The sequence below is a fragment of the Ictidomys tridecemlineatus genome, chromosome 2 (assembly GCF_052094955.1).
Source record: "Ictidomys tridecemlineatus isolate mIctTri1 chromosome 2, mIctTri1.hap1, whole genome shotgun sequence".
NCBI lineage: Eukaryota > Metazoa > Chordata > Mammalia > Rodentia > Sciuridae > Ictidomys > Ictidomys tridecemlineatus.
Window position 1 is genome coordinate 80,911,283 of NC_135478.1, and position 27,471 is coordinate 80,938,753.

The 27,471-nt window shown below is 42.0% G+C and overlaps 3 protein-coding genes across 8 annotated transcripts in view; 1 reads left to right on the plus strand and 2 right to left on the minus strand.

The window, feature by feature from the left end:
- The window catches only part of Rnf10 (ring finger protein 10), a 37,046-nt gene extending 36,336 nt beyond the window's left edge, over positions 1-710 (minus strand). For both annotated transcript variants that reach the window (XM_040289392.2, XM_005336804.4), the window contains exon 1: positions 88-710. In XM_040289392.2, the coding sequence (XP_040145326.1) occupies positions 88-244 (157 nt within the window). In that variant the 5' untranslated portion in view covers positions 245-710. The remainder of the gene's footprint in view (positions 1-87) is intronic.
- A 3,957-nt stretch (positions 711-4,667) lies between these two features.
- On the plus strand, positions 4,668-26,322 carry Coq5 (coenzyme Q5, methyltransferase). Of its 2 annotated transcripts, XM_005336806.5 has the most exons (7): positions 4,668-4,890; positions 5,668-5,817; positions 8,672-8,893; positions 14,584-14,690; positions 17,162-17,250; positions 19,296-19,407; positions 19,490-26,322. In XM_005336806.5, exons 1-7 carry the CDS (start codon positions 4,704-4,706, stop codon positions 19,589-19,591), a joined length of 969 nt encoding a protein of 322 aa, XP_005336863.2. In that variant the 5' UTR covers positions 4,668-4,703; the 3' UTR covers positions 19,592-26,322. The 2 variants fall into 2 exon arrangements, with proteins under 2 accessions (XP_005336863.2, XP_040145327.2); XM_040289393.2 differs by lacking the exon at positions 5,668-5,817.
- Dynll1 (dynein light chain LC8-type 1) overlaps positions 24,962-27,471 on the minus strand; it is a 48,581-nt gene continuing 46,071 nt past the window's right edge. For 3 of the 4 annotated variants that reach the window (XM_078038999.1, XM_005336808.5, XM_078038997.1), the window contains 2 exons: positions 26,882-27,019; positions 24,962-25,382 (listed from right to left, as the gene is read on the minus strand). In XM_078038999.1, coding sequence (XP_077895125.1) covers positions 25,245-25,382; positions 26,882-27,013 — 270 coding nt within the window. In that variant the 5' untranslated portion in view covers positions 27,014-27,019 and the 3' untranslated portion in view covers positions 24,962-25,244. Of the gene's footprint in view, positions 25,383-26,881; positions 27,020-27,223; positions 27,383-27,471 lie in introns of those variants that run through there. The other variant, XM_005336807.4, reaches the window with a different exon arrangement.

Sequence of the window (27,471 nt, forward strand, 5' to 3'; positions counted from 1 at the left end):
GAACTGGAGTAGACAGTGTGGTTTGTCCCTAGGGGACCCAACAAGACAGCAGTCGCCCCCAGCCCGCTCCCGTGGGCCCGATCTTACCGCTCTTGGGTTTAGACTCGCCGGCTGGCCCCGCCGAGGCGGAGCGGGGCGGTTGTTGTCCTTTGCTGCTGCCCGAAGAGGCGGAGGAGCTGTTGGAGCCGCTGTTCTTGTCCATGTCGGAGGCGGTGGCGGCGGCGCTGGGGGAGCTCTGCGGCATCAACGGGGGCCTCGGCGGCGGCGGCGGTCGGAGCGGAGCGGGCGCGGCGGGGACCCAGGCTCATGGCGTTCAGGGCCGGCGGGGGTCGGCGGCGGCAGCGGTTCTCGGCCTTCATGGCGACATTTTTCCTTGTTTCCTTCCTTGGCTTCTCAAATTGGGAGGAGAAGCGGCAGGCGGGGCTACCGAGCCCAGCGACGGCGGTGACCAAGAAGGAGGAGTAGGCCGGGGCTCGGGAGTCCGGGCCGGGCCTGGCGGGGCGGAGGCTTGCAGGGGAAGGGGAGGCGAGGGAGGGTGCGCGAGCCCCGCCGGCCGGCCGGACACGCTCTCCCGCCGCGGGGCAGGAGAGAGAGCTGGCTGTCTTGGTGTCGGGGACGAATGTCTCCGACACAGCGACCGACACTCGCCTCTAGGCCGAGGGCGAGCTGCTCCGGGAATGGCGACGAGTCGCCAAACAGCATCTCGAAGAACCCGGATGGAGTATTTATACTGGAGAAGTAGGAGTGATGCATTCTGGGAAACGTAGTTTTCACTTACATCCGGGTGCGACGATATCCCCCACTACCCTCCGCCCAACTAAGAGCATGGGATTGTGGGATTTGTAGTTTCTGCCAAGTCCGGACTTTCTTAGCATTTGTTACTATTACATAGATTGTTAGAGTACTAACAACAATGCAGACAAACATTGAAATACTAATAGGACTCCTTTATGGACTTATTTGATTTATGGTTCTTTTTCTAGTATTAATATCAATAGATATATAGCATTAATTCTCTTATGTTATTATAAATACTAGTGTTAATAATAATGACAGTACCTGTTGGGATTCGTGGCCCAAGATTGTAATCCTAGAGACTCTCGAGGTTGAGGCAGGAGGATTGCAAATTCAAGACCAACCTCAACAATTTAGCGAGGCCCTAAGCAATTTAGCAAGACTCTATCTCAAAATAAAAAAACTGAAAGGACCCTGCGGGTTCAATTCCACTGTCACTAAAGAAAAGAAAGAAACTTCCTATGTGCGAAGCATCGTGCTGGGCACAAAGAATGCCAAAGATTATAAAGTTAGATAAAACTACAATCAAGAACATGATAAGGGATACAACATAGTTAACTACAAAATGCTGATCAGAGTAGACACAAGAGAGAAGTACTGACAGTTAAGAGGAGTAAAGGACTTCCCATAGGTGATGTTACATGAGCTAAACACAGAAAGATAAGTGCAATTTCATTTATTTATTTTTGGATGCTAGGAATTAAATCAGGGCCTCATGCATGCTAGACAAGTGAGTTACCACTGAGCCACACATGATGTGAATAAGTGGAATTTAACTGTCATTTCAGAATGAATGGGCAGACATGATAACCTGCACCTGTAATCCCAGCTACTTGGTAGACTGAGGCAGGAGGATGTCAAGTTCAAGGCCAGCCTGGGCAATACAACAAGACCCTGTCTCAAAGTCAAAAAAAAAAAAAAATGAGAAAGGGGATGGGGATGTTGCTCATTGGTAGAGTGATTACGTAGCATATGTAAAGCCCTGGGTTCTAATCCCCAGTACTACAAAATAATGATGATGATGATGATGATGATAAGCATCTCTAATTGGGCCTTCTTGGCTCCTTATTAGTCATTGCATGGAATACAAGACATTAATAAGCACATAAATAAATAACTTTCTTGGAATTAACAGTTTAAACTAGGATAAATGAAAATAGCTGTGTGTGTGTGTGTGTGTGGAGATTAAAATCAGGGGCATTCTACCACTCAGCTACATTCCTAGTTCTTTTCATTTTTTTTTAAATTTTTTTAAAGAAATCATTCAAATAATAAACAAAGATTTCAATAGTAATAGTAATGATCTCATTACTATTTACAATAAAACCTCAAAATAACTTTTCTTTCCTATATCCTTTATTTATTTATTTTTTATTGGTTGTTCACAACATTACAAAGCTCTTGACATATCATATTTCATACATTAGATTGAAGTGGGTTATGAACTCCCAATTTTTACCCCAAATGTAGATTGCAGAATCACCTTGGTTACACATCCACAATTTTACATAATGCCCTCTTAGTAACTGTTGTATTCTGCTACCTTTTTTTTTTTTTTTAAGATAGAGGAGAGAAAGAGAGAGAGAATTTTTAATATTTATTTTTTAGTTCTCGGCGGACACAACATCTTTGTTTGTATGTGGTGTTGAGGATCGAACCCGGGCCGCACGCTTGCCAGGCGAGCGCACTACCGCTTGAGCCACATCCCCAGCCCCTCTGCTACCTTTCCTATCCCCTACTATCCCCCCTCCCCTTCCCTCACATCTTCTCTCTCTGCCCCATCTACTGTAATTCATTTTCTTTTCATTTTTTGAGACAGGATCTCCCCAGATTCTTCAGGCCAGCCTCAAATTTGCATTCTTCCTGCCTCAGTTTCCAGAGTTGGTAGGATTATAGGTGTGTGCCACTATATCTGGCTGAGTACCATATTTTTAAATTTTTTTAAATGCCTTCTATCCATTCTTTTCCTGCTTCCCTTTTTATAGTTCCCCTCCACACACACAAATAATGAAGTAAGAAAATAGCTAAACACAATTAGTCTGGAAAGTTAATTTTATGTCCAGAAGGATCAGCCCCAAATCCTGGGGTCTATTCTTTTATATAACTAGGTGTGGAGATTTTACCAATTCCCTGATAAACCTTTACTTCCTTTAACAAAGACATGAAAATTCTGAGTTCATGGATGAATCATTTCTTCCTTCTATCATTCATAAAAATAAAAGAGAAGGAAATCTGAGTGTAGTAGGTGTCCATCTGTCAGGCTATATTAAACCAGGAAGAGACTTTTCATTTCAAAATAGTTTCTTTGGATCCTTGGCACTTTCTCCTTGTACAATATTTACAGAAATATACATTTAAATAGGGAATTAAAACAGAAACATACAGAAATTCAAGCAAAACAACAACCTACATTCTCTTTTGTGCAAGATGGTCTACGTTATTCTTTCCATATAAAAATAAAAAGGACTGGAAATATGGGGTTTAAGTAAAACACTCATGACATGCCAATTGAAGCTAAAAATGTGGCATGTATCAGCAGGAGACAAAATGTGCATAGTGTTTGGTTCTAGCTTTCTAAAATGATACCAGAATTTTCATTCTCTTTAGAACTTCCTAGGTTCACAAAATGGACAGGCCAAAGAAGTCTTTCCTATGTTTATTTCTCAGTGTTTTTCCCGAATGGTGTGCAAGCCAGGCAAGGATGTGCAGGACTGTAATCCCAGCAATTTGAGAGGCTGAGGCAAGAAGGATCGCAAAATTCAAGGCCAGCATAGGCAATTCACTGATACCCTGTCTCAAAATAAAATATCTGGGGATGTAGCTCCATGGTAGTGTCCCTGAGTTCCATCCCCAGTACAAAAAAAAAAAAAAAAAAGTAAAGTGTAAAGTCTGTTAATCTCTTCCATCATAATCACCAGAGAAGTTTATTCAAATAAAGATCCCATGCCTGTCCAGCATGCCCAAGGCCCTGGATTCCATAAACACACACGCACACACACTCACACTCCAGGGATACATACCAGATTTACTGATTTAAAAATCTTTGGTAGTTGGGGTTCAAGAATCTGTATTTTAAAATTAAATGAGCCAGAGGCTGGGGATGTGGCTCAAACGGTAGCGCGCTCGCCTGGCATGTGTGTGGCCGGGGTTCGATCCTCAGCACCACATACAAACAAAGATGTTGTGTCCGCCGAAAACTAAAAAATAAATATTTAAAAATTCTCTCTCTCTCTCTCTTCTTCTCTCTCCCTCTCTCTTAAAAAAATAAATAAATAAAAATAAATGAGCCAGGCAGGCCTGTAATCCCAAAGACTCAGGAGGCAAAAGGATCGCAAGTTCAAAGCCAATCTCCTCAGCAATTTAAGGAAACCCAGGCAACTTAGCGAGACGCTGCCTCCAAGTTAAATATAAAAAAAGCCTGGGTCTGTGGCTCAGCGGTTGAATGCCCCTGGTTTCAATCCTTGGTACCAATAAATGAATCTCAAACGAGGTGATTCTTAGACTGAAGTTTTCAAGAACTGACCCGGTGACCTTGGTCTTTTAACTACACCATGCCTCAGTTTCCCCCTTTTGCACCAGAAAAAAAGAATTACTAGTTATCTCGCAATTTTTGGTCCTAATATATCTGTTGTCAGAATTAAGACACGTCTGAGAGGTGATTGGGTGCTCACCCTGAGGTCTCCTCATACCTGGCGAATTCTAAATTCAATCTGGGAAAAGAGATAGGAAGGGCTTTCGGATGGATTGTTCAAAGAGAAAGTAGCTTCTGGTTCCCAGAGATCAGTCCAGGCCTCTTTAACATCTGATTCCAGGCGCGTTCCAATACACACTGTCTCCAGCCGGCCTCCGTCGCGCATCTGGTGATGTAACACGACGTAAGCTCTGGCCCCGGTCGCCCGGCTGTCAAGATGGCGGCCCCCAGGAGCTGTGGTCTATGGAGTTACGCCCGCGCGATGAGGAGCTACAGGTTCTCAGGGCTTCGTAGTTCCTGGCCCGGGAGCCTGCTGAGCGCCCGCCTTTTGTCCCAAGAGAAGCGAGCACCGGAAACGCACTTTGGGTTTGAGACTGTGTCGGAAGAGGAGAAAGGGGGCAAAGGTGAAAGGGGCGAGAGGGCGAAGGGAGGGATCTGTCCAGTCGTGATCTGGTTTTCTTCTGTCCAAGTAAGGGTTGATTTAACTCCTTTTAACTTCATTCTGTTGTCTGTAAGGTCGTGACATCAAAGGATTATCCCACTGCCCGACCCGGCAGAGCTTAGCCGCCCGCCACTTTTATATTATTATTATTATTATTATTATTATTATTATTATCCCACTGCCCGACCCGGCAGAGCTTAGCCGCCCGCCACTTTTATATTATTATTATTATTATTATTTCATCATTATTATTTTGGTACTGGGGATTGAACCCAGGAGTATTTAACCACTGAGCCACATCCCCAGCCCTTTTTTATATTTTATTTAGAGATAGGGTCTTGTTGAGTTGCTAAATGCTTCGCTAATCTATCAGACTATCTCTGAACTCATGATCCTCCTGCCTCAGCCTCCCAAACCATTGGGATTACAGGTGTGCACCACCATGCCCAGCTATTTTTTATATTGAGACAGGTTCTCACTAAGTTACTTAGGGCCTCACTAAATTGTTAAGGTATGCCTCAAAATTGTGATCCTCCTGCCTCCGCCTCCCAAGTCACTGGGATTACAAATGTAGACCACCACACCCCGCTTAAGGTATAGATTTGGGCATCAAACATTATGATTTAATATCACCTTTCAAAGACAGGCGTGTTCAGAGAGTGGCGGCAGAAGCTTCCTTTATTCCAGGTAGGATTTTCTCATTCCTAGTAAGAGCAATTGTGTATTTCTCTCATATCAGTCTATCAGGTGTTTGAAAGTGTGGCCAAGAAGTATGATGTAATGAATGATATGATGAGTCTTGGTATCCATCGTGTTTGGAAGGATTTGTTGCTCAGGAAGATGCACCCATTACCTGGGACCCAACTGCTCGATGTTGCTGGAGGCACAGGTAATATTGAATTTGGTGTCCTTAGGTACCATTGAGCATGTATTACAGAAATTAGTTTCTCTTATTGGAATGAGTTAGCCCACTTACTGTTTTAGTCAGCTTTTTCACCATTGTGACTAAAAAAAACCCCACTAAAACAATTGTAGAGGAGGAAAAGTTTGAGGTTTCAGAGGTCTTAGTCTATAGAAGGCTGGCTCCATTCCTCCGGCCTCTAGGTGAGGCAGAACATCATGGTGGGGGAGTATGGTGGAGGGAAGCAGTTCACATCATGGTGATCAGGAAACAGAGAAAGATTTCACTGGCCAGATACAAGGGGACATCTCACATCCAAACCATATTACCTACCATTAGTCCAAAGGTAATAACTGAAAATATGAATACTTATAATATCCGAGAAGGGTTTACAAAAATATTAGTCAAAAGCAGCTTTAGGGCTGCGTTGTGGCTCAGTGGTAGAGCTCTTGCCTAGCATATGTGAGGCACTGGGTTCGATCCTCAGCACTGCATAAAAATAAATGAATAAAATAAAGGCAGTGGCACACACCAGTAATTCCAACTACTGAGGAGACTGAGGCATAAGGATTGCAAGTTCAAGGCCAGTCAGAGCAATTTAATTAAGATCTTGTCCCCCCAAAATAATAAAGCCTGAGGGTGTAGCTCAATGATAAACCATTTGCCTAGCATGTGCAAGATCATGGGTTCAATTCCTAGCACTGGGGGGAAAAAAAAAGAGCAGTTTTGTGCTTCTCACTTTTCTGTTAAAATAGGATTTCAAAGTAAAAAGACTAGTTTTTGACTCCAAACACTTTCCCATCTAAATGACTGGTTTATCTTTTTTCTTTTTTTCTGGTATGTGGGACAAAATCCAGGACCTTGAACATGGCCAAGCAAGTGGTCTACCACTGAGCTATACCCCCAACCTATTTTTATCTTCTTTTTAGCCCTCAACCCACTTTTCCTCTCTATTTGGGGAGAAAACCTCTTAGCACATTATATAAGCTTTCTAAGAAGCCCTTTCTACCTAATCTGCTATCACATCAGTTATCAAAAGCTTAATTGTTATGCACAGTCCTTTGTTATTTGTTGCACACTGGGCATCTGGGGAGAAAAATGTCCTGTTTTCTAAAACATATGTTGATGACTAGCACGCAGTGAGGCCTCAGGTTTGATCCCTAGCACTGTAAAACAGAAATCTAGTGTAATGTAAATAGTTATTATTCTTAATTGTTTAGGATATGCTGACAGGAAAAAAAATCTGCACATATTCAGTACAGTCAAAACCATTGTAGGCCTACTACATTTTGTTTATTTATTTATTTATTTATTACTAGAGATTGGACCCAGGGCTCACACATGATGGGTAAGCACGTTTCCATTTGGCTGTGTCCCAGCTGAGAGCCCAGGGAGAGTCCCACAGTCCCTCTAACTTGCTATCCTCCTGCCCTGGTCTCCTGAGTGAATAGGATTATAAGTATGCACCCCCACATCCAGTGCTAATTATAATTTTTTGGTACTAAGGATTGAACTTCAGGGGACTCTACTAGTGAGCATCTCCAGCCCTTTTTACTCTTTTGACGGGGGTGGTTACAGGAGGGATTGAACTCAGGGACACTCGGCCACTGAGCCACATCCCCAACCCTTTATTTAGAGACAGGTTCTCCCTGAATTCCTTAGTGCCTTGCTGTTGCTGAGGCTGGCTTTGAACCCATGATCCTCCTGCTTCAGCCTCCCAAGCCTCTGGGATTACAGGCATGTGCCACCACACCTGGCTCCTTTTTACTTTTTTATATTAAGACAGGGTCTTATTAAATAGTCCTAGCTAGCCTCAAACCTGTAATCTGGGGCTAGGGATATAGCTCAGTTGGTAAAGTGCTTGCCTTGCATACACAAGGCCCTGGGTTTAATCCCCAGCATTACACAAAAACAAACAAAACCTGTGGTCTGCCAGCCCCAACTTCTCCAGGCAGTGGGATTACAGGTACGCACTACTGTGCCTGTCTCTAACTGCATTTTTTTTTTTTTTAACAATTTAACCTTAGGCAAGCACAGTGGCACACACCTGTAATCCCACCAACTTGGGAGGTGAGATAGGAGGGTTGCAAATTCAAAGCCAGCCTCATCAACTTATCAAGGCCCTAAGCAACTCAACAAAGCCCTGTCTCTAAATAAAATATAAAAAAGGGCTGGGGATGTGGCTCAGTGGTTGAGTGCCCCTGGATTCAATCCCTGGTACTAAATAATAATAATTATTATTATTATTGTTATTATTTAGCCTTTATCTTATTAATTTATTTGTATGAGGTGAACCCAGTGCCTCACTCATGCTAGGGAAGTGCTCTACCACTGAGGTACAACTCCAGCCCTCTAACTGCATTTTTGATCCATAGTTGATTCAGTCTTTGGATGCAGAACCTGCAGATACAGAAGATCATCAGTATATATTTATGTTTCTGTTATAAAAATTATTTCATGGGCCAGGTGTGGTGGTGTACACTTATAATCCCAGCAATTTGGGAGGCTAAGGCAGGAGAATCACAGGTTCAAAGCCAGCCTCAGCAACTTAGCGAGGCCCTATTTCAAAAAATAAAAAGGACTGGGAATGTGGTTCAGTGGTTAAGTGTCCCTGTGTTCAATCCCCAGTATAAAAATATATATATATAAAAAGTGCTGGAGACGTAGATGTTTGTAGAAACAAAACAAGGAAGAGTTGTTGAAAAAAAAAGGTTAACATTGAAAAAAGTAGAAATTTCTATTTTCATGCACTCATCCACTCCTTTTGTTACTCCTTTTGGGTTTAGGAAATGCTTTTTTTTCTGTTTTGGTTTGTATCTTTCCTCCTATTGGCTTCCCACAGGTGACATTGCATTCCGGTTCCTTAATTATGTTCAGGCACAGTATCAGGGAAAGCAGAAGAGGAAGTTAAGAGCCCAACAAAATTTATCCTGGGAAGAAATTGCTAAAAAGTACCAGAATGAAGAAGATTCTCTGGGCGGCTCCCGTGTCATGGTCTGTGACATCAACAGGGAGATGCTAAAGATTGGAAAACAGAAAGCGTTTGACCGAGGCTACAAAGCTGGTGAGTCTTACATAAAGTTGACACAGGGTATGTTTATAGAATTAGGTGGATTACATAACATTGAAATGCTTTTTAAAAAATATTATATGGGGGCTGGGGATGTGGCTCAAGCGGTAGTGCGCTCGCCTTGTGTGCATGCAGCCTGGGTTCGATCCTCAGCACCACATACAAATGAACATGTTGTGTCTGCCGAAAATTAAAAAAAAAAAAAAATCTTAAAAGTTCTCTCTCTCTCTCTCTCTCTCTCTCTCTCTCTCTCTCTCTCTCTGGAAAAAAAAGAAATCTGAAAAAATATTATGTGGTATTTTTTCATATTTTGGGGGCACAGATTGATGAAATTTGTTGTTATATATTTGTACTGAAACGCTCCCTCACCAATTTTTTGATATTAGGAATTTAAACCAGAGGCACTCTGCCACAGACCTACACCCCCAGCCCTTTTTAGTTTTCATTTTCAAACAAGATCTCACTATGTTGCCAAGGCTGGCCTCCAACTTGTGATGCTCCTGCCTCAGCCTTCTGAGTTGCTGGGATTACAGGCATGTGCCACCACACCTGACTCTTGAAATGCTTTTTATTCCAGCTTTCAGAAACTCATTGTTAGAAGTTGAAGATCGTTTATGTGACTAATTCTATATTACTATGGTATTCATTATACATTCATCACACATTACTATGATATTCATTATGCATTTATTTCAGCAACCTGTTGAGCTAAAAAATGACTAGCCCTATGTGACAGGGAATATAACCAGAGCCCGAAAGGGTTAAGGTTCTTACTCAAGTTACAAAACTTAGTGGCAGATCCTAAATTGGAGCTGAATCTTTGGATCTCAGCTCTTGGACCCTAAAATGGAAGTTTTGCTTCCAACTCTCAGCCGCTCTAGGATGACCTCAGCATATCATTTCTATTCTTAATTCATTCCATTCCCTATCAGTACTAGGATGGCTTGATTCATGTAGAATGTGAGCAAGCTGCTCAGATTTCCTGTGAAGACAAAACTTGCCCTTCAGCCCCAAGACTATACTTGGTTAGCCCTTCCACTATTAGTAATTTATTCTCTCCCTCAGATTTCAAGCAAGGCCAAGCTCTTTCCTGGCAGCCCCCAGACCACAACTGAGCACTATGTAGTTTCGAGGGCCTGCACATTTCCCAAGCAGGACTCTTAACAGTCAGTCTTTGCTCCAAAGATCCCTAACTGAGTAGTCTAAGGCCTCATTACAGCTGCATCAAGGTTTAAAGACTTTTCCTGCTTCATCTTTCTATCTCCTCCTTTTACCTTCCCCAAGTATTGCCCCTGCCACCACCAGAAAAGCAAAAATGAAAAAAATCTTTCTACTCCTTCTTCTGTTTTGGCATCTGTTTCTCAGAGGTCATAAATGACCCAGAGAAATATCCATACAGTACTCCTCAAACTTCCTTACTTTCACATACACCTGTAATCTCAACAACTTGGGAGGCTGAGACAGGAGGATTGCAAGTTCAAGGCCAGCCTAGCAATTTCGCAAGACCCTGTGCTCAAAAAAAAAATCAAAAGAGCTAGGGATGAACCTGGCACAGTGGTGCACACCTGTAATCCCAGTGGCTCAGGAGGCTGGGGCAGAGGCTGGGGATATGGTTCAGTTGGTAGAGTGCTTGCCTTGCATGCATAAAGCTCTGGGTTCAATCCCCAACACCACCAAAAGAGAGAGAGACAGAGAGAAAGGAGGATTGTAAATTCAAAGCCAGCCTCAATAACTTAGTGAGACCCTGTCTCTAAGTAAAATATGAAAAAGGGCTGGGGATGTGGCTCAATGGTTGAGCACTACTGGGTCCAATCCCCAGTAACAAAAAGGAAAAAACAAAAAAGGGCTAGGGATGTACTCAGAGGTAGAATGCCTCTGGTTTCAGTCCCCAGTACCAAAACAACAACAGTTTCCTTACTTTAGTAGATCAGGCAGATTGGTGACTGCAGGAGCCCTCTGCAAGCTCAAAATGGAACAGACTCAAAATGGAACAGTTGAGCTCCAGCATGAGATATAAATTTTAGGGGGGCTGCGGATGTAGCTCAGTGGTAGAGCATTTGCCTAGCATATGCGAGGCCCTGGGTTCAATTCCAGCTCTCTAACAAAAAAACAAAAAAAAGAAAATGTAAATTTTACATTTGTCTTTCCATTTATTTTAATATTTTGAAATGTTTCTGCCCCCGAATTTTTTTTTTTTAAAATTGTTGGCTGTACCCTGTTGACCCAACTTTTCAAGGCCACTGCATTGCCCTCTTCTTAGCTGGCCAGGCACTGCAGGCAGCCACAGAGAGGCAACAGTAGGCAACAAAGAAAAGAAAGTACCTCACGTCAACACCTGCATTTGTCCTTTCCTCCTGCCCACTTGAATGTCTGTGGTTATTTTAGCCCAATTCTTCTTCCTCCTCCTCCTCTCACCCTCAGAAGGAGCTGCCTAGACGAACTACAGCCTACTTGGCACCCAAGATGAAGGGCTCTTTTGTTAACCATCAACACTAACCAGAAGGCAGACAGTCACTAGTGTTTTTAGACAAAGGCACTATGTTTTCTAACTCCTACTGATAACCCTGTTCCCGTCTCCCTGGTGTTCACCCCAAAGAATGGAGAACAAAGATATTGAAATGAGAGGTAACATTCTATTTATGGAATCATCTCTTAAGTAGTAGCTTGCCTTCCAAGCTCTTCTAGCAGCCAGGAAAAATGTATCTGCATAGGAATTAAGTGTTCCATAGTATGGTTTTCTTTCCTTCTTGCTTTAGTAACATCCAGTAATGCTTTTGCAAAACATTTCATGCAAAAACAAATTGAAACTAAGTAAGGGGATCTTAGAAATTATTTAACAGATGTGAAAGTTAACATTTAAGGGAATTTTGTATGTCTAATACTATTGTATATTTTATAGATACACACACACACACATATTTGTGCATACATTAGGGATCAAATTCAACCCCCATACCAAAACAAACAAACAAAAAAAACTCTTGTTAGATGTTGTTTATTTGCTTTCTGGACAGTTTATTTTCATTTGCCTCCTCTAGCCTTCTTTTTATATTTTATGTCTGATTGGATACAGGTGAAAAGGACAAAATTACAACAGTGTAGTTAAAAGATCTTAATTGGTGTCATTTGCAATTTTTTACTCTGGTAACACTTCATTCCATAAAAAATAATAATTGTGTTCCCATGGGCCAAGCAAAAGAGGTTAATTTTTTTGTTTTGTTGTTTTTTTGTGGTACTGGGATTGTACACAGGGGAGCTCTACCACCAAGTCACATCCTCAGTTCTTTTTTATTTTTTATTTTGAGACAGGATCTTGATAAATTTCCCAGGCTGTCCTCAAATTTGTGATCTTCCTGCTTCAGTCTCCCAAGGAGCTGATATTGCAGGCATGTACCACTATGTCTGGCAGGATGTTGGTTTCATAAACAGATAAAGGCTAAAGAAAGCAGCTCGGTGGGCTCACATCTGTAATCCTAGTGCCTCAGGAGGCTAAAGTGAGAGGATCACAAATTCAAACCAGCCTCAGCAATTTAGTGAGTCTGTGTCTCAAAATAAAAAATAAAAAGGGCTGGGGATGTGGCTCTGTGGCTCAGTTAAGTACTCCTGGGCCAAATCCACAGTTATGGGCCGAGGGAGGGCATATATACAAGAGTTGCTTTCTTTGTACTGAGGTTGCCCTTGAACTTGTCATCCTCTTGCCTCAGCCTCTCAAATTGCTAGGGTTATAGGCATCTGCCATAGTGCCCAGCTGAAATTACTCTCCTTGTAAAACAAGGCCAAAACAATAGAAAAATAACTGACTGGTCAACAACAGATTACATCAGTTTTTTTTTGTTTTGTTTTTGTTAGAATTAAAGTCAGAGAAAACTTCATGACCATGCTGATTGAAACTAGACTGGGCCAGGCACTGTTGTACACAACTGTAATACCAATGATTTGGGAGGCAGAGGCAGGAGGATTGCAAGATCAAGGACAGCATCAGCAACTTAGTGAGGACCTAAGTAATTTAGTGAGACGCTATCTCAAAATAAAAAAATTAAAAGGGAGCCAGGCACGGTGGCATACACCTGTAACTCCAGCATCATGGGAGTCTGAGGCAGGAGGATCATGAGTTCAAAGCCAGCCTCAGCAACATAGTGAGGGCCTAAGCAACTCAGCAATGCTCTCTCTCTAAGTAAAATATAAAAAAGGGCTGAGGATGTGGCTCCTATTCCCAGTACCAAATAAAATAAAACTAGACTGAGAAATTTGGCTGTTATTTCTCATTTCTTCTAGTTTCTCAGAGGGTCAGATAAACAGCTTATTTTCAGCGTGGTGATGTAGAACTTTTGTATGAGTGACTCCAAGTTTTATTTTTAGCCTGGTCGGTGGGGACTTAGTGCAGGAACTCCAAAATAGTATCATCCTGTAATTTTTATTTAACAGCGTTAAAGTCATTGTCCTTAGAGGAGATAGTATGTTTCTGAATTTAAGACTATTCTTGGGGTCTAGACACTTTCTCTATGACTCCAATAGAACCAGTATAATAATTCTTTAATATCCACAAATAATTTATTTTAAGAACTCCCAGCAACTTAGTGAGACCCTATCTCAAAATATAAAAAGACTAGGGATGTAACTCAGCTATACGGTACCCCTAAATTCAACCCCCAGTTCCAAATATAAATATACACACAGAGCTAAAGCTGAGAGTGTGGGTCAATGATAGATTGCTTGACTAGCATGCTCAAGATTCTGGGTTGGATGCCCAGCACTGGGGGGAAAAAAAAAATATATATATATATATATAATGATGAATCTGGTATTAGAATCCAAGCAGTCTAACTTAAAAGAACAGGACTGTTAACCACATGTTCTATCCAAAGCACTTAGTTGGATAAAAATTGCTTGAGGGTGGAGCTGGGTATATATCCCAGGCTAAAGCACTTTGCCTAACATGTGTGAGTTCAATCCCTAGCATGATTTTTTAAAAATAATGCTCGAGTTTAGTATAAGTAAATAAACATCGTTATACTCTGAAACCCTAGGAGGAAAGACCCAGATCCTGCTAAACTTCTAGGATACCAGCTTCAAATGTTTAAGATTAAGCCAGATGGGATGGCAAATGCCTGTAGTTCCAGCAACTTGCAAGGCTAAGACAGGAGGATCACATGTTCAAGGCCAGCCTGGGCAACTTAGGGGAGACCCTGTCCCAAATTCAGAACTAAAAAATCCTGGGGGTATAGCTCAGTGATAAAACATCCATGAGTTCAATCCCCAATCCTAAACAAAAGCAAAAACAAAAAAAAAAGACTTCTTAAGATTGAAGGACCGTGAAGATAGTGGCCAGGAATCAAATGGAGAAGAGAGGTTAATCATGTTTTCTGACATCACTTCTGATACCAGATGTGTGTGTGTGTCTTCCCAAAAGCAAACAATTCTTCAGTTTGCTGACACCTAGTAGGTGTCCAACAACTCAGTACAGTTCAGTTCTGACAATGCCAAGTTTGTATCATACTCCATAGATTTAAGGGCTCAGTTCCACAAAACTGCCTCCACTTCAGATGCTAGTCAAAAATTGGCTAACCTAGGCTACTCACAGTTCTGCCTGGCAGACTACAGATTCCTCAGGTTCAGTAATTCACTGGGTACAACAGGGTAGATAGCTACCCAAACTGAGACCCCAAACTGATTTTGTCTTCCAGGACTTGCATGGGTACTGGGAGATGCTGAAGAACTGCCCTTTGATGATGACAAGTTTGATGTTTACACCATTGCCTTTGGGATCCGGAATGTCACACACATTGATCAGGTATGGATGCCTGCATCCTGAGATTGTGTGACTGTAGCACCAGGCAAGATGGTACATGCTTGTAATTCCAACAACTCTGGAGGCTGAGGCAGGAATATTGCAAGTTCAAGACCAGTGTGGGCAATTTAAAGAGCCCTGTTTAAAAAAAAATTTAAAAGACTGGGGATGTAGTTCAGTGGTAGAATGCCCCTGGATTTGATCTCCAATACTGAAGGGAAAATAAATAAGTAAATAAAATCAGTTCTCTGGAGTGTATCCATAGCGGGTGAGGGAAGGAGATTCTGCTCTGGGTTCAGCACTTGAGTGGAGTGAATGTTTTAAGCTTAGAGGCTTCTTCCTTAAAATTGCCAACTTTCACAGGGTATGGTGGCACGTGCCTGTAATCCCAACAGGAGGTAGAGACAGGAGGATCAGAAATTCAAAGCCAGCCTTGGCAACTTAGGCCCTAAGCAACTTAGTAAGACCCTTGTTCAGAATTTAAAAAAGGACTGGGGATGTGGCTCAGTGGTTGAAAGGCCCTGAGTTCAATCCCTAGTACAACAACAAAAAAAGCCAACTTGCCTAGCTATAAAATTGAAAAGGTCAAAAATCACAGAGCAGCTCCCATAGGAGTGTTTGTTGCTTGGGTTGACATTTACATCTTTGGGATGGTTAGTCTTGCCCTGGCATTTCATCTGTTTCCTCTCATTTATGAAGCTGTGTGAGCTTACAGACGATCAGAGATATGATCAGAGGCTGACACTGAAAAATGTACTCAGGTACTATTCTGTCAGAAGGTAGCTTCATAGTTCCTCTGCAGGGAGAATGGAATGTTCATTTCTTAATTTGCTTCAGTTCTTTATTTCTATTTTAGTATTCTGTTCAAAACATTTGCTAGGGGCTGGGGTTGTGGCTCAGTGGTAGAGTGCTTACCTAGCATGTGTGAGGAACTGGGTTCGATTCTCAACACCATGTATAGAAAAATTTAATAAATAAAAGATCCATTGACAACTAAAAAAATTTTTTTTTAATATTTATTATTTATCGGCAGATACAACATCTTTGTATGTGGTGCTGAGAATCGAACCTGGGCCGCACGTATGCCAGGCGAGCGCGCTACTGCTTGAGCCACACCCCCATCCCCTAAAAAATATTTAAAAAGAAAAAATTTGCTAGCTGGGCATAGTGGTGCATGCCTGTAATGGAATTTGGAGGATTGCAAGTTCAAGACTAGTCTTAGCATCTTTTGCAAGATCTTTAGCAACTTTCACAATAAAAAATTAAAAGGACTGAGGATGTAGCTAAGTCTTAAAGTGTCCCTAGGTTTAATTCCCAGTACCAAAAAAAAAGCAATATGTGATTATTACAATTATAAATAGTAAATGTTTATTATAAATAACACATTAAATGATAACATTAGATATATTAAAAATATAGATAATGTATCTATAAATATATATATTTTTCCATGTTAGGACATAAAGAACACTGGTTCCTCTTATTTGCTTGTTTTTACAGGGAAATGAACCCAGGGGTACTTTACCATTGAGCTACATTCCCAATCCTGTGTATTTTTTATTTTGAGACAGGGTCTTGCTAAATTGCTGAGGCTGGCCTCAAACTTGCCATCCTTCTACCTCAGCCTTTTGAGTTGCTAGGATTGCAGGCATGTGCCACTGTGCCTAGCCTTATTTTTTATTTTGAGACAGGGTCTTGCTAAGTTGCTGAGGGCCTCCCTAAGTTGATAAGGCTGACCTGGAACTTGTAATCCTTCTGCCTCAGCCTCCCAAGATGTTGGAGTTACAGTCATATGCCACCCTGATCAGCTGATTTCTCCTTTTTAAAACAGCTGAATAGATTCCTTTTGTGTAGCTATTCCCTAATTTAACCAGGCTCTTGTTAATAACTAATTTAAGATGCCTCTAATCATATGCTATTCAAATAGCAAATTACCCTTATTCATGACATTTCCACAGCAGAAGCATTTCTGTAAGATCACTTAAAGTAAAATTGTTATGTTGAAGAGGATATCCAGCCAGGTGTGATAGTACATGACTGTAATCCTAGAGACTCAGGAGACTGAAGCAAGAGGATCACAATCTGGAGGCCAGCTTTAGCAACTTAGCAAGACCCTGTCTCAAAATCTAAACTGAAAAAGACTGAGGCTGCAGCTCAGTGGAAGAGTGGTAGAGTGCTCCTGAGTTCCGTCTCCAGTACCAAAGAAAAAGAAGATATCCATTGATTTTGATCCCCAATTCTAAATTTGGTCTTCATGAAATTTTACCAATCCGTATAGTCAGTGAACTTCTCTAGTTATGGGCAGCATTTAGGATATGTAGGGTTATTTCTGCTGTTATCTTTGTCCAACTGAGAGTAAATCAGAGATTTGTAGGAAATTAATATTTATAATGCCCACAAAACTAACACTGTCTCAGCTACATTGGAATTGAGTGAGGTTGGTGAAGCATGTGTCCTGTTCTTATCTTTCTTAGGCTCTCCAAGAAGCCCATCGGGTCCTGAAACCAGGAGGGCGGTTTCTCTGTCTGGAGTTTAGCCAAGTAAACAATCCCCTCATATCCAGGTTGGTATTCATAAAAGGGCTTTATCTTCATTGTCTATCCAAAGGGTTTTCCACCCCAAAATGGATAGAAAATAGCCAGTAAGCTATAACATGAACTTAATAATTGAGTCCCAGGGCTGGGGTTGTGGCTCAGCAGTAGAGCGCTGGCCTAGCAAGAGCGAGGCCCTGGGTTCGATCCTCAGCACCACATATAAATAAATAAATAAAAAGAAAGGTATTATGTCCAACTACAGCTAAAAAAATAAATATTGAAAAAAAAAATTGAGTCCCAGAGTCCCTGAAAGACCTCAGAGGTCAGGCAGTTGGGAGTGATGATTCTTAGGCCAGAAGAGACCCAAGCTGGCCCACATTATATATTTTGTTTGGCTTATATGGTATTTTAAGAAATTGACTTAAAATATGGAAATTTTATGCCAGGCATAATGATGCATCCCAAAAACCTCCATGACTCAGGAGGCTAAGGCAGGAGGATTGCTAGTTTAAGGATAAACTCAGCAACTTCTTAAAGCCCTAAGCAACTTAGTAAGACCTTGTTTCAAAAAAAATTAAAAGGACTAGTGAGGGGCTAGGGTTGTAGCTCATTGGAAAAGCACTTGCCTAGCATGGGTGAGCCACTGGTATGATCCTCAGTACCACATGAAAATAAATAAGATAAAGGAATTATCTACAACTACATCTACAACTTAAAGGGGGAGGGGGTTAGGGAGATAGCTCAGTGGTAAAGCACCCCTGGGTTAAATCCCCAATACTAAAAAATAAAAAGTTGGAAGCTAGCCCCAGCAACTTAGTGAGACCTTACCAAATAAAAATTTTTAAAAAGCTGGGGATGTTGCTTAGTGTTAAAGTGCCCCCTGGGATCAATCCCCAGTCCAAAATTGAAATTTAAAAAATCAAAATTTTGGGGCTGGGGATGTGGCTCAAGCGGTAGCGCGCTTGCCTGGCATGCGTGCGGCCCGGGTTCGATCCTCAGCACCACATACAAACAAAGATGTGTCCGCCGAAAACTAAAAAATAAATATTAAAAAAAAATTCTCTCTCTCTCTCTCTCTCTCTCTCTCTCTCTCTCTCTCTCTCTCTCTCTCTCTCTCTCTCCCCTCTCTCACTAAAAAAAAAAAAATCAAAATTTTATGTGAAAATTTTAGTGAAGGAGTTCAGCTTCACTTGGGAAATCAGATACCTCGTGGCAACCTTGGGTAGGCCCATCTTCCCACATGCAGTATTCAGAACCTACTATTAACTGCCTCTTCTTACTTTTTTGGTACTTCCTAACTGAACCTGTCACCATACTTCTTGGTCTTACACCTGACCCACTTCCCTTATTTTTTTGAGAAAAAGGAAAAAGAAGTTGTATTGCTTTGCTAACAAAGGAGAAATACAAGGGACTTCCATCCCAGAGACTGTGATTCTCCCCTACTTCCCTTATTTCAGGTGTTTGCTTAGCCTCCTCTAGGCATGAGAGGAATTGTGACCTGAGCCTTTCTTAGAACCTGGATTCTTTTGTTGTTGTTGTTTGTACTAGGGATTGAACCCAGGGCACTTTACCACTGAGCTATGTCCCCAGCACCGCCCCCAATCCCCTTCCTTTTTTTTTTTTTCTTTAGAGACTGGGTCTCCTTAAGTTGCTGAGGGCCTCACTAAGTTGCTGAGGCTGATCTTGAATTTGAGATTGAGATCCTTCTGTATCAGCCTCCTGAGTTGCTGGGATTTAGGCACGCGCCACACCCAAGGCAGAACCTTGCTTGGTAAGGGAAGAATTCAGGCACTTTTTTCTCTCTTTTTTTTTTTTTTCGTAAAGAGTGAGAGAGGAGAGAGAGAGAGAGAGAATTTTTAATATTTATATTTTAGTTCTCGGTGAACACAACATCTTTGTTGGTATGTGGTGTTGAGGATCGAACCCGGGCCGCACACATGCCAGGCGAGCGCGCTACTGCTTGAGCCACATCCCCAGCCCCACTTTTTTCTTTTTAAAAAATTTTGATAGAGTGTGGGGAAATGAATCCAAAGCATATTCTAATCTTAATCTTTTGCCTTTTTTGTTTGCTTAGGCTTTATGATCTATATAGCTTTCAGGTCATTCCTGTACTGGGAGAGGTTGTTGCAGGAGACTGGAAGTCCTATCAGTACCTTGTAGAGAGCATTCGAAAGTTCCCATCACAGGTACAGTATTTCTGTAGCTTACAACAAAGAGCCTAAAGTTGAAATCCAGACAATTCTTGGTGTACCTATCCTTCTGTTTTAGGAAGAATTCAAGGAGATGATAGAAGATGCAGGTTTTCAGAAAGTGACATATGAAAGTCTAACTTCAGGCATTGTGGCCATTCATTCTGGCTTCAAACTTTAACTCCTTTTCTATCCTGGAACATGAACCAGTCATGCCTGTTAAATGCTTGGAGCTGAAGAATAATCTGACTGATGAGGCAGCAGCTGAGCAACTTAAGGATAAGTACCCTGGACTCAAGTTCTGAATCAACCAGTCTCAAAGAGGAAGAAACCAATTCTGTCATTTTCTGCAGCTTTCATTAGGAGCTGCTTGGGCCTTCTCCCAAAGGCATTGGTCAGTTGTTTGGTTCAACTCCTGCCAACTTCTCTTAGCTATGCATTGTTGGATTCAGGTAAAACTAGCACTGAGCACTAAAGCACAGTTTTGAGGTACATTTGTAGCTTTCTAACAGTGCTGCCTCCCAAAGGAAGGATCATTTGAACCCAATGATGATTTTGAGTCAGAAAGCTTAATTGCACCTGAATCATCTTTCAGCCTAGGACTGAATCTAGGGCCAGAAGCCAAAGCCCCAATCAAAAGGCTAACAATCAACACTCGAATTCTGGGCCCTAGGTATATAGCACAGTGGCAGACTTTGTGCTTGGCACTTGTGAGACTCTAAGCTCTATGCTCATCATTCCCCCCACCAAAAAAAACCAAAAAACAAAAAACCTTGAATTGTATGTTGAACCAGTAAATCAGTTACAATTTGAATGATTAGGAAAATACATTTTTTAAAATTCTTTCAATTCTTTCTGGTGGAAGAGGTTCTACCGGAAGACACTATTATGTACTATGTCAGAAAGAAAAGGATTCATATCTTGGTGTGGTAGCATACACCTGTAATCCCAGCTACTCAGGGAGGCTGAGGCAGGAGGATGGCAAGTTTGAAGCCAGCCTAGGTAACTTGGTAAGACCACATCTCAAAATAAATATAAAACAAACCTGACACGGGGGCACACATCTGTAATCCCAGCAACTCAGAAGGCTGGGGCAGGAGGATCGCAAGTTCAAAGCCAGCCTGGGCAACTTAGCTGTAAAAAGTAAAAACAGCTGAGAATGTGGCTCAGTGGTAAAGTGCCCCTGGGTTTAATCCCCAGTACTAGCAAATAAATAAATAAAGTATAAAACAACAGGGCTAGGGGTGTAGCTCAATGGTAGAACATGCACAAAGCCCCAGTACCATAAAAAATAAAAATCACTCACTACTAAGTCCTTTTTGATAGAATAAATGTACTAGCAAAGTCCTGTTTTCATGTATTGTAAAGGGAGTTTCTTGGTCAGAATATATTTGAAGAAAGGATAATAGCAAAAAAAAAAAAAAAAAAAAAAAAAGTTTGAAAACTATTTATGTAGCCTAACCCCCACTTCAATATTCTGGGATGGATCTGGGCAGAGCTCATCTCTTTACTACAGTTCATTGTTTTTTAAGAGGCCATAAAAACTGGGCACATATCTCAGTGACTCCAGGGACTGAGGCAGGAAGATCACCAGCTTAAGACCAGCCTGTGCAATTTAGCAAGATCATGTTTCCAAAAAAAAGTGGATGGGGGTGGGCATGGTGGTGCACGCCTGTAATCCCAGTGGCTGGGGAAGCTGAGGCAGGAGAATTGCAAGTAAGTTCAAAGCCAGCCTCAGCTTTAGGGAAAGCCTTAAGCAATTTAGCAAGACCCTGGGGGTGTAGCTCGATGGCTGAGTGCTCCTGGGTTCAATCCCTGGTGCTTAAAAAAAAGATACTGTAGAAATTCATCTCTGAGTTGGCTAACAGTTTAATTATAGATAACTTCATTCAAGGTTATTTGAAGAGGCTTCAGATATGCTCCTTGGCTCAGCACAGTAGGGACAAGATCTTGCCCTGTCACTTCCAGGTATAGGTAGATACAAACAACTGTCTCAAGTAAGAGCAGCTAAGAGCATTTTTTTTTCTATATCTTTATTTTGTTTATTTTATTTTTATGTGGTGCTGAGGATCCAACCTAGTGCCTCACATGTGTGAGGCAAGCACTCTACCACTAAGCCACAACCCCAGCCCAAGCTAAGAGCATTTGAGAAAATTCTAAACCTTAGAAAAACTTAGCTTATTTTGTTTTCAGCCAGCCAGCTGGAGCCTATAGGGTTTTGAAATAAATAGGAAAGAGCGGGTCCTGGAAGGAACTTCATAAGCCATCAACTCAATTTTGTGGGATTTTTTTTTTTTTTTTTTTTTTTTAGTTGTAGTTGGGCATTTATTTATCTTTATGTGGTGCTGAGGATGGAACCCAGTGCCTCACATGTGCTAGACAAGCACTCTACTACTGAGCCACAACCCCAGCCCATTAACCCAGTCTTTATCTTCATAGCAATATGGTTTCCTCACATCTGAATCAAAAAATGGAAGTTAAAAGTTGCCAACTTCCTGGCAGTAGATAAGGTACAGAACACTTAGGTTAGAACTCTCATTGTCTACCTGTATGGTCTTGAATCAGCTCAAGGGTCTATTACTGAAGACTGATCATCTGTTTGGAGTAGGGCTAACTGAACAAGGAATTTGGAAACCAAATTCCTGTTGTTCTTTAAATAGAAATATAGCCAGGTCACCAAAGAGAGAAAGGGGATAGAAAAGAGATGATTAATGGGAACATTTTTAATCTGTTTGTTTACATAAAAACAAACCTAAATCACCCCAATTATAGTCTCCTTCCTCAGTACTTTATCCTTCTTTCCTGCAGACAGCAGGGGGAAAACTCAACTGCCTCAAAAAATAGTAAAATAAATTTTTGTACCCCCAACACTGAAACCCTTCCAGTCCTAATGTAGCACAACTTCACTAGGATTCTAAAAGTGCTGGTCAAAAAAATTACAAACTTCCAAAGATGTTACTAAGCTAATGCCACACTTAAGACAGAGTCATCACTTATCAATTCAAATCTAGGATTCAGCCATGCACAGTAGTGAAAACTTTGTAATCTCAGCGATTCCAGTGGCTGAGATAGGATTACAAATTCAAAATCAGCCTCAGCAATTTAGCAAGTCCTCAAGTAACTTAGACTCTGTCTCAAAAAATAAAAATGGGGCCGGGATTGTGGCTTAGTGGTAGAGCATTTGCCTGGCATGTGAGAGGCACTGGGTTTGATTCTTAGCACCACACATAAGTAATAAGGTCTATCAACAATTAAAAAATTAGTTAAAAAATTAGTAAATATGGGGCTGGGGTTGTGGCTCAGCAGTAGAGCACTTGCCTCGCATGTTCGAGATCCTGGGTTCAATCCTCAGCACCACATAAAAATAAATAAATAAATAAAGGTATTGTGTCCAACTGCCACTAAAAAATGAATATTAAAAAAAATAGACAAGTTACTATTAAAAAAATAAGTAAATAAAAAGGGCTGAGAATGTGGTTTTTGAGGCAAATCTATGTTCAGTCCCCAGTAGCAAAAAAAAACCTCAGGGGTTGCTCCGAAATTTCAAGATTTTTTTTTTTTCTCATAGATTTCTTATAGATCTTGCATCTTGTAGATCCCAGATCTGAAACAAAAGCGTTTCTCATGTGAAAATTATGTGGGAGGGGCTGGGGTTATGGCTCAGCGGTAGAGTGCTCACCTAGCGTTTGCAAGGCCCTGCGGTTCAATCCTCAGTACCACATAAAAGTAAATAAAGGTATTGTGTTCAACTACAACTAAAAAATTAATATTTGAAAAAATAAATAAATAAAATTATGTAGGAAACCTAAAAGTCAAGATTTGTCTTGAAATTTCCCAAGATGGGTACAGGTTGTCTCAGCTCTGTTTCTTGGTGTGGTCCGGGGATTGAACCCAGAGACACTTTACCACCAAGCAACATCCCTATCCCTTTTATAAATTTTGAGACGGACTAAGTTGCTACAGCTGTCCTGGAAGTTGGGATCCTTCTGCTTCAGCCTGCAGAGTCCCTGAAATTGCAAGCATGCACCATTAGGCCCAGCCCCCACCCCCCACCCCCCTTTTTTCCCTTATCTACAAAAAAACAAGTCTCAAAGCCTGGTGCCCACACACCAACTCAAGGCAACTCAGGAGGTTGAGGCTGGAAGACCCCTAGTTCCAAGCCACAGTCAGCAATTTAGAGACCCTCAGCAACTTAGTGCAATCTTGTTTCAAAAAAAAAAGTCTGGGGTGTAGTTCTGTGGTAGAGCACAAATTCAATCCCTGGTACCAAAAAGCTAAATCTAAGACTATTTGGTCTCCATAAAATTGGGAGGAAACTTTTGATGGTTACTTTGGGGGGGGGGGCGGTGGTTACTGGGAATGGAAACCAGGGGCACTCTATCACTGAGCTACATTCCAAATTCTTTTTATTTTGAAACAGATTTCCCAAAATTGCAGAGGCTGGTCTTGAATTTACAATCCTCTTGCCTTGGCCACCTGAGTCACTGGGATTATAAACATGCACCACACCTGGCAATGGTTACTTGTCCACAACTTCAACTGGGTTCTTTAAAGAAATCAGTTTGAGGACTGGGGTTGTAGCTCAGTGGTAGAGCGCTTGCCTAGCATGTATGAGGCACTGGGTTTGATCTTCAGCACCACATAAAAATCAAAACAAAGATATTGTATCCATCTACAACCAAAAATATTAAAAAAAAAAAAAAACTTTGACCACAGCCAATTAAAACACAGTGAGTACAGCAAGTATAAAATTCCAGCAAAGGCTTTATTAAGTGAACATGGAGGATAACTGCTCAGAAAATTTTGTTTTCCCCTTTTCAGGACCACCTTCTAGAGCTGGGGATGTAGCTTAATGGTAGAACACTTACATATGACAAGCCCTGGGTTCAAATCCCAGCAAAAATAAAAGACTACCTTATAGCCAGGCATCTACCTGGGAAGTGGAGGTTGAGGTAGGAGGTTTCCAAGTTCAAGGCCTGGGCCATTTAGTAAGACCCCCTTCTCAAAAAAGGGATGTAGCCAGTGGTAGAATGTACCCCCTTACCATCAAAATCAAACCAACTTCTATCATTAAGTGTAGCCTTTGGGAGAATAGGGTAGGAGCAGGGAAGACAGCCTACACAGCACATTTTCTTTTCCCAATTCTGTAATGAGCTATTACCATTTAACAACCACAGAAAGCTTAAAGAAGGCTGGCCTATAATCTCAAGGAGGGAGGCAACTGTTGAAAAGTGCACCTGGGTTCAAACCCCAGTCCCCCACCAAAAACAAAAAAGCATGCATCCATCCACTCCACTAAGGCTTGAAACACAAAATATTCTTTTGAAAGAATACTATCCTTAAATGCCATTTCTTCAGACATAAAACAATCTCAAACTTCTCTGCCATGCGTTTAACATGGACAGCTGTTGCAGGATGGGTAAAAAGACTCTAATGGCTAGTTCCATAGAAATTTGACTTTGAAGACTCACTCTCACCAACCTGGTCACCGACCCAATTAATAGGCCACCTTCAATCTGGTTATTTGAACAAATTGTACTTCACACACACATACATCTCCAACAGATTTATTTTTTAAAGGAATGGATTGAGAGAAAAAAACATGGGGCACAGAAGTATGGAATAGAAAATAAATACAAATGTAAGCTGTTTTGCTAATTGTTTTATAACCACAACAAACTAGTACAGAGAATACCCTGTACAAAACACAATAAATGTTCAAAGATCAAGCTGTTCCCTTAGCAAGGCTAAAGATTTCAGTCTCTGGTATTTGGAATTTAGGCTGCAGTCCTTATTTTTGGATGGATCACTGGTGTGTGGCACAGTCCATGCTTTTAACCAGATTTGAACAGAAGAATGGCCACTTGGCCCAGGTAGAAGTAGATGAAGTGCTTGGTTTCGTGTGTCACGTAACTACCGAAGTTCCTCCCCACAATGCAGTGCCAGGTGGGGTTGTACTTCTTGTCAAACTCCTGGGAAAAAAGGAAAAAAAACAAAACTAGAATTTTAGTTCTAAACCAGAACCTGTAGGAGCAGAAAAGAAGAACAGCAGCATCTGCAAATTCTTAGAATGAAAGAATGAATGTTCCCTAGCTCCAAGTCGCCCACATAGTACATTAATGCAAACATGCTTGCAGTCTGAGCCAAGATGGGAATGGGAGCTGAGGCGGCCAAAGTCAGAAAGGTCAGCCTCAAAGACAAGGTGCTTTGTTATAATGATAATTACACCTTCCTGTCTTCTATAATATTCTTAACTCACTGACAGCAGGTGACATCAGCAGTTATACTTTATTATATTCTCTAGGTAAACAGACCTAAATTGTCCTCCCACTACATTTGCCATGCATCAAAAAAAAAAAAACAAAAAACTAAAAAATTGAGCCAGTTTCAAAAGATTCTTAACCGCACTCCTGCACTACTATAAACAAGACTTCCAAAGGACAAAGCTTCAATTAGCAACTAAACCAAACAAGTGCAGATCAAAATTTGGATTTAAGGGGATAAGATTCTATGAAAAGAATGTTGGAAGCTGGTCAAATTTTATCTTTAATCAGAACTTAAACTACCCCCCCCCAAAACAACAACCAAAAACCTCCTTTCCATAGCTATATGATGCTAAACCTATTACATGGTCCTCAAGGTTAGCAACTCTTCCCTATTTCTCCCACTCCAAAAGGCATTGGGACTAGTAAATCTGTGCCAACTTCTTCACTAAACTAATGTGTAGGCAAAGACCAAATATAATCTCTATAAAATAAATTATTATTTTTATGGTGAGTTAACACAAAATTTAGCTTCTATTGCTAAATAGTGTGAAAACCTCTTGTTAGGTCTACTAAGGAGATTATCTGTCCTACAAGCTAGAAGCACATACTGCTGCGTTTGTCAATAAAGATATTGATTTCTGTTCCATCTTAAGTCTTTCATCTTCCATTCTCCACTGGAAGGGAATCTTCCCAGGCTTAGGCTGCCAGCTTCATTCTCTTCTAGCAAAAGGTAGCTCGAGAAGTCGGCAGTCCTGCCAGGTTTCTGACTACCTCTTACCAAACCCCTACCTACCCCAGGCGCCAACCACTACCACCACCCACTTGCCTTAACTGCCGACTAATTCCCCCTGGAAGACTGGCAAGATCTCCCTCTGGCCGGGCTGCAAGCACCCACGCAGCTCCCCCTCCGGAACACCCAGATGGATCCCCGATGCAGGAATCCTACAGAAGGGGGAACCGCTCGCTGCTCCCTGATCTTGGAAACCGTTGCTAGGTGGCGCTTTCCCCCAAGGAGATGGGTAATTAATAAAAAAAAAAAAAGAACTTAGGGCTCTGAGGGTCTGGTCTTCCCAAGAGAAGCGCAAAATCCATTTGCGTTCTTTCCAGAAATCTCTACGCCCCGAGCCCTAAGAATCTCTGCTAGATGCCTTGAGGACGCAGGATCGAGAGAAGGAACTAAGTTATGACGCGCGCCAGGTCCTCACCTTCTTGATGTGGGCCGCAATATCCTTTTCTATATTATATTTCTCCAACGCCTGAGTAGCGCACTCCACCGAATCCTGTTGCATCTCTTCCGACATGTCCGCATTTTTTATCACCGCCTTTCGGTCGCACATGGTTACCTGGTGGACGAGGACGGCGAAAGGAGTCAGGGAATAGGGTCCCGGGAGCGCGTCTGAAGCGCCGGTTCCCCACCCCCGGCCCGCGCCATCCCGGGACGCCGCCCCCACCCCACTTTTCAGGAAACGCGGATCGCGCGGACCGCACAGCGAGGGAAGTCCAGCAGGTGGGGGTGAAGCCAGGTGGTAGGGACGCCTGAGTCTCACCGTGGGGGCAGCGGCTGGGCGACTGCAACGGTCTCCTGAGGGAGGTGCTGGCGCAGCTCAAGCCCAGACGGAGTTGCTATCGCTACCGAAGCCGTGGCGCATCTAAGCAGCCCCACGCCAGCCGCCGCCGCCTAGTGCTCAGGCCCCGCCCTGCTCCCGCCGGCCCCGCCCCCACCGCACGTCCCTATTGGCTTAACGCAGCCCCCATAATTCTCCCATTGGCCCAAGGACTCAATGGTTCCCTCAGG